We start from the raw sequence: 11,519 nt of genomic DNA on the forward strand, positions 1-11,519 counted from the left end.
TGACATTAAGAACAAATTTTTGCTGGGTTATCTTTTTAGATAGTTATTATAACTACACTTTTTGATGTACCAAAAATATTTCCTACCATTTTGTCAAATTGCTTTATTTTTATTACAGTTTTATAAATAATAAAAATACATTGAATTAGAAAATAGAACTTTAAATTCTTAGAAAAAAGAAATCAAGAGTTCAGATGCCCAAACCTCTAAATGCCATGTAAAATGGGCATTTTCCTCAGCCTTGTATAGTTATGTTCAGTTATTTCACTTTAACGGCAATAAAAAGAATGTATTTGTCACTATAAAAGTAAAATCACTGAGTCCACACACAGGAGTTGGAGAAAAATGCTCATTTTAGAAGAAAATATTAAATGGCATTTAGAGGTTTTTGCATCTAAACTATTCAAATATAAAAAATAGACTTATTTTTAAAATACAATTGTTTTAAATCATAATTTTTGGGGGGAAATTTGTTTTAAAATCAAGTTTTAACTGATTTCTCAAAGAAAATTATTAGCATTTAAAGTATTAGTATTAAATAGTCTAAAACTGAAGCCTTTAGGCAAATAAAAAACGGTAACACTTTAAAATAAGGTTCATTAGTTAATGCATTTACTAACATGAACTAATCATGAACAACACATGTACAACATTTATTAATCATAATTAAACATTTACTAATGCATTATTAACATTCAAGTCCATGCTTGTTAACATTAGTTAATGCACCATGAGTTAACATGAACTAACAATGAACAACTATATTTTCTTTAACTAACGTTAACTAACATGAACAAATACTGTAGTAAATGTATTGTTCATTGTTTGTTCCTGTTAGTAAATGCATTAATTAACATTAACTAATGAACCTTATTGTAAAGTGTGACCTAAAAAACTGACCAGTGCATTCAACCTTTCTCAGTCAGAATTTGGCCATTTGAATAATAAAATAAATTCAAACATAATAATAATCAATATTCAAAAATAATAATAATAATCCAACTTTTGGTCTTTCAAACCACCTGAATCCCCGTGGCTACGCGCCTGACTATTTAATTTAACTTAATAAATTGTATGAAGAGAGGACTAATTGATAATATATTTTAATAGCAGTTAAATAATATTTAGCAATATATAATACATATTAAAAAAAACAATATTCATTCTTGGCGGGGGTGTGGGGGGACTCGTCCCCAGTCCCCACCAATGTCAAGTGCAAACCTACGCCCTTGAATTGCTATTCCAAACACATTAAACAAAATAATTCACACTTCTCAGCGCAAAAAAGAAGCCCTGCACTTTACACTACTGTCCAGCAGAGGGGGTGTTAGTCCTTTAAATGAGCGCTGATCTTAGGATGGAAAGCCAGTTATCAACAGGTTACGGACATTATAATGAAGACTATTGATAAATGTGCTGCCAAACATCTATAAATAACAGCAGCTTCATTTATAGTTACTTCCTCGTGGATACAGATATTGTTTGACAGAAAGTAGAACCAGATATATTATAAAATAAACAATAAAGTGATTACTGATAAGTACAAAGTAAATGATAATAAACATTCATTATTTGTGTGCGTAGTAAAAACGTTCTTCCGTTAAATTACGTCGTATATTTCGGTTGTTGCTAGATAAAAATACGGTTGCAGCCAGAAGTTAACAAGAATTATTCATATGATTGATTAAATTTCCTATTTGTTGTATCTTAGTAACGTCTAAGTTACCCCTTACGGCAACCGTCACAATAATGTAAAAACATAGCTGTAGTACTATTTGTTATTAAATTACCCAATAAATTGCATTTTAACACCTACACCAAGCCTAACCGTCACAGTAAGTTACCGTTAAAATATGAATTACTCTTATACATTGTTAAAAAAATTGTATCCGCAGCTGTATCCTATTTAGACTTTACCTATGTCCCAGAACGAGCATACTCTATTGCTTCACTCTCCAAAACAAAAGACGTAACGTTACATACTTTTAGGACGTCGAAGCAGGCATTTTTAAACAGTTTAGTTCGTGTTTTAAACAGCATCCAGGTAATTGTTTGCTTCTTTTCACGATGCCGCGCATGTTTAACAGCTCGCGCGCACGTCACGTCACATCACAGCTGAGGCGGGAATGAGCGGGACTCTCACTGTACCTGACGAATTAATAAACCAAATTATTAACCTTAATTTAATAATATGACCATAGACGTGTGTATTCAGCAACGATGACGCCTTCTGGATGACAAATCTGTGCTTTAAACACGCCGTCATGAAGACAGTTGTGTAGTTTTCGGTGAGCGCGGATCTCTGCCAGCAGGAGAATATGAGAGTCAGGTGAAAGGAAATATAATATGCGAGGTTTTTATGTTTATAAATGTTTTCTTTTTTCTTTTCGGAAAGCATCTTAAGCTTTGTCATCATCAGTGCTGATGGCCGGACACACACAGCTAATTTCAGGTAGTGTCAAACATATTTTGTATTGATTATTCCCATATTTCTGTTAGTATGTATGAGGGCAAGTTGTGTTTCTTTTTTAACTTTTTAATTAACTTACATAACTGTTACTGCCACCTACAGCTGAATATACACTTTAAATCGCTTTGCGTGACATTATGATAACATAATATGATGCACATTGGGTTAAATTAAACACAAATAAAGCTAAATTAAGCTATATTGTTGACATTTTATTATTATTATTATTATTGGATTGAATTACTTAAAAATACATATGGATAAAATCATTATTACTTCATTATTACGAATAGGCTATAAGTGGTGTGTTGTTTAAATTGCTTTATGAAAATCATCATATTATTTTTATTAAATGTTTATTATTGTTGTTAGCTTTGTACTATAGGCTATCATTAAAATGTTTATTAAGCTGAGTATTATATTATTTGTATTACATATATCTAGTTTAAATGTTTCTACATAGTTTGATCGCTGGACAATAATATATTAAGTTAAATTTATTATAAATAAATATAAATAATCATCATCATTATCATCATCACAAATAATAGATTTGATGACAATTATTTTATGGATTTTTATTATTCTTATACAACATTAAGCCAGTTATTTAATCATTATAATTATAATAATTTCAGTTGTTTTACAACTACACATAATAATAAAAAAAATAATAATATATTTAGTTATGCATTTACTATTATTATTATTATTATCGTCATTATCATGACAAATGTAATAGTTCTGAGACGATTATTTCATGGATTTTTATTATTATTATTATGCAACATTAAGACAATTATTTAATCATTATAAGCCTAATAATTTTAATAAACTCAGTTGTTTTACTACTAAACATAATAAATATAATAATAATAATAATAATAATATGTTAAGTTAAATATGTATTATTATTATTATTATTATTATTATTATTATTATTATTATTATTGTCAATATAATAACAAATGTAATGGCTTTGATGACAATTATTGTATGGCTAAATAATAACCTACAGCTAAATATAGACTTTAAATAATTTTGGGTGACATTATGATAACATAATACAATGTACAGTGGGTCAAATTAAACAAAGTTGAATTTAGCTATATTGTTGAAATTTTATTATTATTATTATTATTATTATTATTATTGGATTGAATTACTTAAAAATACCTGAGGCTAAAATGTGTTATTATCTTTATTATTACAAATATAAGTGGTGTGTTGTTTAAATTGCTTTATCAAAATTATCATATTATTTCTATTAAATGTTTATCATTGTTGTTAGCTTTGTCCTTGTTTAATTAAGCTGAGTATTATTGTATTATTTATAATACATATATCTACTTTAAATGTTTCTACATAGTTTGATGGCTGAACAATAATAAAGTTAACAAAAAAAGTAAAATGTATTTTAAATAAATATAAATATTAATAACAATAATCATCAGTATCACAAATGTAATGACAATAATTTTATGGATTTTTATTATTAGTATGCAACATACTTTTAATAACAAGCCAATTATTTAATATACAATTATTTATAAAAATAATAATTGTAATAATTTCAGTTGTTTTACGACTAAACATAATAATATATATTAAGTTAAATATGTATTATTATTATTATTATTATTATCATAACAAATGTAATGGTTTTGATGACAATTATTATCTAAATAATATGACTAAATAATAATAATAATTAACATAAAGTTAATTATTACAGTTTCAAAGATATAGTTTCAATAATTGAAACAGTTTTATGGGAAAATAATAATAATAATAATAATAGTGATAATACAAATAACAACAACTATCAATATTATTATTAATGCTTATTAATGCATTAACAACATTTCCACAAGTAAATAATAAAAATAATAATGATATGTAGTTAATTATTACATCGATACAAAGATAATATAGTTTCAGTAATTAAACTGTTTTATGGCTAAATAATAATAATGCAAATAACAACAACTATCAATATTATTATTAATGTTAATAACGCATTAATAACTATCTTTCCACAACAGCTTGAAGTGCTTGACTGAGAAATTGGGCAAATATAAATAATAACTGCAAAAACCACAGAAGAGTCCAACATAACTCTTTTCTGATTTAGTAATTCACGTAATTTAAACCCATTTTTAAGAGCCGGGCTGTCTTACAATGTCATTAACCGGATTAGTAAACGCTTAAATATAAAAACTGACCGTGATGCATGTTTGTGCTGTTGGACACAGGCTCAGTGAGCTGAGGAGTAAATCAGTAAGATGAAGGTGTGTGCTGTGATGCTGGCCTGTGCACTGATGCTGAGCTGCTTATCCTCCGTCTCAAACCCAAGCGGACACTCTCACCATTCACAACCACTGGAGCAGCGGCATCACAAACTGGACCTGCAGAGAAGACCACACAAACATCTGGAGCCAAAGAGCCACTCAGGTCAGCAGAAGCCATCCCACTCTCAGGAACACATTCAGCTAAAGTCAAACTTATTAGCCCCCCGTGTCAAATTTGAATTATTTTATAAATATTTTAGGTTGATTGTTTGTTGTTTTGTTTCTCTTTTTGTCCTTTTGTTTTGTTTTAATGACATGTATCCATTTTAGGATTGTGCTGTGGTCTGAAAAAATATGTATTATTTAGTTTTATTTGCCTTTCCAGAGGCTTTGGGAATATTTAGTCACCAATATTAGTACTTACACTCACGGGCCACTTTATTAGGTACACCTTACTAGCATCGGGTTGGACCCACTTTTACCTTCAGAACTGCCTTAATTTTCAGTGGCGTAGATTCATCAAGGTACTGGAAATATTCCTCAGAGATTTTGCTTCATATTGACATGATAGCATCACGCAGTTGCACATCCATGATGTGAATCTCCCTTTCCACCACATCCCAAAGGTGCTCTATTGGATTGAGATCTGGTGACTGTGGAGGCCATTTGAGTACAGTGAACTCATTGTCATGTTCAAGAAACCAGAAGTTTTATTTTTCAGCACATTTTTAAACAAGTTTTAATAAGTAATTTCTAATTTCTTTTATCTTTGCTATGATGACAGTACATCACATTTTTCTACTTATTTTCCAAGCTTAAAGTGCATTTTAAAAGTTAATTAGGCAACTAGGCAAGTTAGGATAATTAGTCAGGGTATTGGATAACAGTGGTTTGTTCTATAGCCAATTAAAACAAGGAATTTCTTATGGGGGCTAATAATATTGACCTTAAAATACTTTTTAGAATGATTGTTTTTTTTACATTACACAAACGTAAACAACAACCATCATAAACAGATGTAAAGGAAAAAAATAGAGAATATGAAACAACAAGCTGTATTCACCTTATTCTCTGTGTACGAGCGGGCGCAGCCAATTGAATCTTTTTGGCTCGAGACTTCCGGTCTCATTCACTTCCATTCATTTTTAGATGTAAAAAACAGCTCATTCTGCTGCTTGATGTTGCAAACTGATATTTCTTATTGTATTATTCTTCTTGGTCTGTATAGTTATGAAAACACTTGTTTGTAGAGCGAGTAGTTTGACCGTTTTTTTGCAGTTTATTCCTAGCCATTTCTACCATAGGCAACTGAATCGGAAGTTTTTAAACCATCGCAAAAATGAGCGCACTTCCACATTGTAGAATAAGATCAATAGGTACAAACTTTGATACATTAAAAACACTTTAGGTGGAGAAAATAAATGACTAAAATTACATAATCAAATAAGGTACAGATGCCTACATGTATACAACAATTCCAATGTTTAAATTCAAGGCAATAAAGGGTTACAAACTGTTATGTATTATTATTATTATTATAAGGAGTTGGAAGGTGTTATCAGTCTAGATCCAGCTGGAGAGTTTTAACATAAGTAATGTTATTTATATAGTGCATTTATCGTTTATGGTTATACACCAAAAGTGCTTCACAATCATGGGGGGGGGGGTCTTTCCATACCACCACCAGTGTGCAGCATCCACTTGGATAATGCGATGGCAGCCACAAGACAACTGTGCCAGTGCACTCACCACACAGCAGATATACAGTAGGGGGAGTGGAGAGAATCAGTTGATGAGGATGATAGGTAAAGGCTGATGGAGGGAATTTGGCCAGGACACCGGGGTTACACCCCTACTCTTTACGATTAGTGCCATGGGATTTTTAATGACCACAGAGAGTCAGGACCTCGGTTTAACGTCTCATCCGAAAGACGGCGCTCACAAAACAGTATAGAGTCCCCTTTACTATACTGGGGCATTAGGACTCACACAGACTGCAGGTTGAGCGCCCCCTGCTGTCCTCACTGACACCACTTCCAACAGCAACCTGGTTTTCCCATGTGGTCTTTGACCTAGGTACTGACCAGGCTCAGCCCTGCCTAGCCTCAGTGAGTAACCGCTCTTGGGCTGCAGGGTGATATGGCTGTGTTAAATAACTATAATAACAATAATAATAATAATAATTATTATTATTATTATTATTATGATTAAACTGATTTTATTCCAGCCAATCTGAAAGAAATAGGAAAGAAATAATCTCCAGAAGATAGAATTTTATAGTAAATATCGTGAATGTTTTCTAACCTTGTTAAAAAGCACTTGGAAAATATTTGAAGACAAATTTCACAGGTGGGCCAAAACATTTGGACTTTAACTGTATGTAAAAGTGTCATGAATGCACACAGGTGCGATAAAGCACATTTGAGAACACACCTGATACTGTTGTGATGGTTAAGTAAAGCAGTTTCGGGTGACCCATTGTGCCTGAATGAGACACTAGACTCACAAACACTACTCTAACTTGATCAGCTTACAAACCCAGCGTACAACTCAGAAAGCCACAGCCATCTGAACCTGTATTTTATCTGCTGTCGGTGGACAAAAGCAGTATTGTGGCTAAAAGCTGTCAGAATAATGCTAACTATATCACATTATGGCTCTTTGATCATTCGACTCATCCTCTCACTGTTATCAATGCCACAAAGACACATCAAAACACAGCCGCTTTTACACTAAAAACTGTCAAAACATAGTGTACAGTGCACTTTAAAAGGGCCAGATCATCGTCTTTCTTGTCAGTCATCAGTAATCAAGCTTACATTCTACATCTAGACATGTGAAGTTGATATGATCTGAATGTAAAGTCTGCTATGGTTTAAAACAGGGGTCACCAATCTTGGCCCTGGTGTACCTGCAGGGTTTAGCTCCAACTTGCCTCAACACACCTGCCTGGGTGTTTCAAGTATACCTAGTAAGACCTTGATTTGATTGTTCAGGTGTGTTTGATTAGGGTTGGAGCTAAAATCTGCAGTACACCGGCCCTCCTGGAACAAGTTTGGTGACCCCTGGTTCAAAAGATCTCACTGATTTACATTTTGGGCATGTAAAACACCAGCAAATGTTTGAACTTTGATTAAAATGCTGTTTTTTTTCCAAGGATAAACTAGATATTATAAGACTATATGATAAACTAAAGATATAAAATCCTGATGTGTTATTTAATATTTTTTAAGATTGTCTAAATGGTTTTATTTCTATTAAAAAAGAAAAACGTTGACCCTTCTACAGTATATTGTCAGGCTTTACATGGTTAAGAAGACAACCATTTCAAAGCATGCATACAAAGAAAGAGCAAAATAATCATTTATGAAAGCTGGGGCTGCATGATAAAGGATAAATTTAGACAATTTTAAATAAAAACTTTTTTTTTTAGAACATATAACGCTCTAGGTTAGTGTTTAACAGCAGATGCTGCTTTAGCTAGTTTTTAATAGCACAGGGCTCTCTAGGCTAATGTTTAACAGCGCTCTTGGCTCATGTTTAACAACAGATGCTGCTCTAGGCTAGTTTTCAACAACAGACAATGCTCTAGGCTAGTTTTTAACAACAGACAATGCTCTAGGCTAGTTTTTAACAGCAGACGGCACTCTAGGCTAGTTTTTTTAACAGCAGATGCTGCTCTAGGCTAGTGTATAACAGCAGACAATGCTCTAGGCTAGTTTTTAACAGCAGATGCTGCTCTAGGCTAGTATTTAACAGCAGAAGGTGTTCTAGGCTAGTTTTTAACAGCAGATGGCGCTCTAGGCTAGTTTTTAACAGCAGATGCTGCTCTAGGCTAGTTTTTGACAGCACTCTAGGCTAGTTTTTAACAGCAGATGCTGCTCTAGGCTAGTTTTTAACAGCAGAAGGTGTTTTAGGCTAGTTTTTAACAGCAGATGGCGCTCTAGGCTAGTTTTTAACAGCAGATGCTGCTCTAGGCTAGTTCTTGACAGCACTTTAGGCTAGTTTTTTACAGCAGATGTTGCTCTAGGCTAGTATTTAACAGCAGAAGGTGTTCTAGGCTAGTTTTTAACAGCAGATGGCGCTCTAGGCTAGTTTTTAACAGCAGATGCTGCTCTAGGCTAGTTTTTGACAGCACTCTAGGCTAGTTTTTAACAGCAGATGCTGCTCTAGGCTAGTTTTTAACAGCAGAAGGTGTTCTAGGCTAGTTTTTAACAGCAGATGGCGCTCTAGGCTAGTTTTTAACAGCAGATGCTGCTCTAGGCTAGTTTTTGACAGCACTCTAGGCTAGTTTTTAACAGCAGATGTTGCTCTAGGCTAGTATTTAACAGCAGAAGGTGTTCTAGGCTAGTTTTTAACAGCAGATGGCGCTCTAGGCTAGTTCTTAACAGCAGATGCTGCTCTAGGCTAGTTTTTGACAGCACTCTAGGCTAGTTTTTAACAGCAGATGCTGCTCTAGGCTAGTTTTTAACAGCAGAAGGTGTTCTAGGCTAGTTTTTAACAGCAGATGGCGCTCTAGGCTAGTTTTTAACAGCAGATGCTGCTCTAGGCTAGTTTTTGACAGCACTCTAGGCTAGTTTTTAACAGCAGATGCTGCTCTAGGCTAGTTTTTAACAGCAGAAGGTGTTCTAGGCTAGTTTTTAACAGCAGGTGCTGCTCTAGGCTAGTTTTTAACAGCAGAAGGTGTTCTAGGCTAGTTTTTACCAGCAGATGGCGCTCTAGGCTAGTTTTTAACAGCAGATGCTGCTCTAGGCTAGTTTTTGACAGCACTCTAGGCTAGTTTTTAACAGCAGATGCTGCTCTAGGCTAGTTTTTAACAGCAGAAGGTGTTCTAGGCTAGTTTTTAACAGCACAGGGCTGCTCTAGGCTAGTTTTTAACAGCAGAAGGTGTTCTAGGCTAGTTTTTAACAGCAGAACGTGTTCTAGGCTAGTTTTTAATAGCAGATGCTACTCTAGGCTAGTTTTTAACAGCAGATGGTGGTCTAGGCTAGTTTTCAACAGCAGATACTGCTCTAGGCTAGTTTTTAACAGCAGATGCTGCTTTAGGCTAGTTTTTAACAGCAGAAGTCATTCTAGGCTGGTTTTTATTAGCAGAAGACGTTCTAGGCTAATTTTTAACAGCATATGCTGCTCTAGGCTTATTTTTGACAGCAGACAGCACTCTAGGCTAATTTTTAGCAGCAGATGCTGCTCTAGGCTAGTTTTTAACAGCAGATGCTGCTCTAGGCTAGTTTTTATTAGCAGAAGACATTCTAGGCTTGTTTTAACAGCATATGCTGCTCTAGGCTTGTTTTTGACAGCAGACAGCACTCTAGGCTATTTTTTAACAGCAGATGCTGCTCTAGGCTATTTTTTAACAGCAGATGCTGCTCTAGGCTATTTTTTAACAGCAGATGCTGCTCTAGGCTAGTTTTTGACAGCACTCTAGGCTGGTTTTAACAGCAGATACTGTTCTTGGCTAGCTTTTAATAGCAGATGCTGCTCTAGGCTATTTTTTAACAGCAGTTGGTGGTCTAGGCTAGTTTTTAACAGCAGAAGGCATTCTAGGCTGGTTTTTATTAGCAGAAGACGTTCTAGGCTAATTTTTAACAGCAGATGCTGCTCTAGGCTAATTTTTATTAGCAAAAGACATTCTAGGCTTGATTTTAACAGCAGATTATGCTCTAGGCTAGTTTATAATAGCAGATGCTGATTTAGGCTAGTTTTTAACAGCTGAAGGCATTCTAGGCTAGTTTTAACAACAGACGACACTCTAGGCTAGTGTTTAACAGCAAACGACACCCTAGGCTAGCTTTTAACAGCAGACGACGCTGTTCAAAATCCATTAAAGGATTCTACTGAAATCCTCGTCAGATATTCTGATTCTTATTCACTATTTGTCTGTGGCTTGTATCTCATCCTGCTAGTGTTTATTTTTATCTCTTTGCTATGAGGCACTTAAGTTCACATTTGGGTCAGTCTTGCCATCTGATTTAGCCATCTCTAGACCCCATCTGATTGGTCAAATCTGCAAAAACAACCAACTGCATGCATGCAACACAAACTTTGCTACTGCACCTCTGCGATACGGATATTGCATATTCTATTGTCACAATAATGATCAGTGTTTCAATATATTGTGCAGCCATAATGAAACTCCTTTGTTTATTTTTCTCCCCTTACATATTAACACTGCTTATTATTTTATTTTACTTTTAGTCTTGTGATTTTGTCTAACCCTTGCCTGTATAGAACTTTGCTGAACACTTGTTCCTTAAAAAAGTGTAATAAATAAACATCGATTACTTTGATTTGATCAGGTTTTATAGTGATCTATAGTTTCTGCCATCTATTCTACAAATATGGGATCCTCTGTTTCCCCCTGTGTCATCCAGACGGCTTTCCCACACCCCACCTGGCCTTCATCCACAAATCCAAGAGATCTCCCAAACGCAGAGGTTTCTTCCGCAGCAGATTGACCAGAAAGAAAGCGAGCCGCGATGAGAGAGAGAAAGGGAAGAGCCGAGCGTGTGCATTAAGACAAGTGCAGCTGACAGTGTCAGATCTGGGTCTGGGCTACCGGAGTCAGGAGGAGCTCATATTCAGCTACTGCAGCGGCGTCTGCACAAACTCCCTCACAAACTACGACAAAATCCTCACCAGCCTCACGGGCGGCGAAAAAAACATCCTGCACAGCTCTCCTCCTACAGCCTGCTGCAGACCAGTCGAATATGATGATGACCTCTCCTTTCTGGATGACAATCTGATATACCACACTA

At 34.5% G+C, this 11,519-nt stretch overlaps 2 protein-coding genes and 1 long non-coding RNA gene across 7 annotated transcripts in view; 1 reads left to right on the plus strand and 2 right to left on the minus strand.

The window, feature by feature from the left end:
- egflam (EGF-like, fibronectin type III and laminin G domains) overlaps positions 1–2,103 on the minus strand; it is a 69,781-nt gene extending 67,678 nt beyond the window's left edge. For all 4 annotated transcript variants that reach the window (XM_087253114.2, XM_087253113.2, XM_087253112.2 and 1 more), the window contains exon 1: positions 1,984–2,103. In XM_087253114.2, coding sequence (XP_087109240.1) covers positions 1,984–2,040 — 57 coding nt within the window. In that variant the 5' untranslated portion in view covers positions 2,041–2,103. The remainder of the gene's footprint in view (positions 1–1,983) is intronic.
- The window catches only part of gdnfb (glial cell derived neurotrophic factor b), a 10,330-nt gene continuing 391 nt past the window's right edge, over positions 1,581–11,519 (plus strand). Inside the window, exons 1-4 of one of the 2 annotated variants that reach the window (XM_087253273.1) lie at positions 1,581–1,835; positions 2,396–2,452; positions 4,726–4,924; positions 11,136–11,519. The exon at positions 11,136–11,519 is cut by the window's right edge and continues 391 nt beyond it. In XM_087253273.1, the coding sequence (XP_087109399.1) occupies positions 4,756–4,924; positions 11,136–11,519 (553 nt within the window). In that variant the 5' untranslated portion in view covers positions 1,581–1,835; positions 2,396–2,452; positions 4,726–4,755. Of the gene's footprint in view, positions 1,836–2,078; positions 2,289–2,395; positions 2,453–4,725; positions 4,925–11,135 lie in introns of those variants that run through there. The other variant, XM_087253272.1, reaches the window with a different exon arrangement.
- Positions 8,195–11,519, minus strand: part of LOC147843836 (uncharacterized) — a 3,963-nt gene continuing 638 nt past the window's right edge. Inside the window, exons 1-3 of the long non-coding RNA XR_015490975.1 lie at positions 9,923–11,519; positions 8,900–9,713; positions 8,195–8,734 (exon numbers count right to left, since the gene is read on the minus strand). The exon at positions 9,923–11,519 is cut by the window's right edge and continues 638 nt beyond it. This is a non-coding gene — a long non-coding RNA (uncharacterized LOC147843836). The remainder of the gene's footprint in view (positions 8,735–8,899; positions 9,714–9,922) is intronic.

Source organism: Danio rerio, chromosome 5 (assembly GCF_052040795.2).
Source record: "Danio rerio strain M-AB ecotype USA chromosome 5, GRCz13ab, whole genome shotgun sequence".
NCBI lineage: Eukaryota > Metazoa > Chordata > Actinopteri > Cypriniformes > Danionidae > Danio > Danio rerio.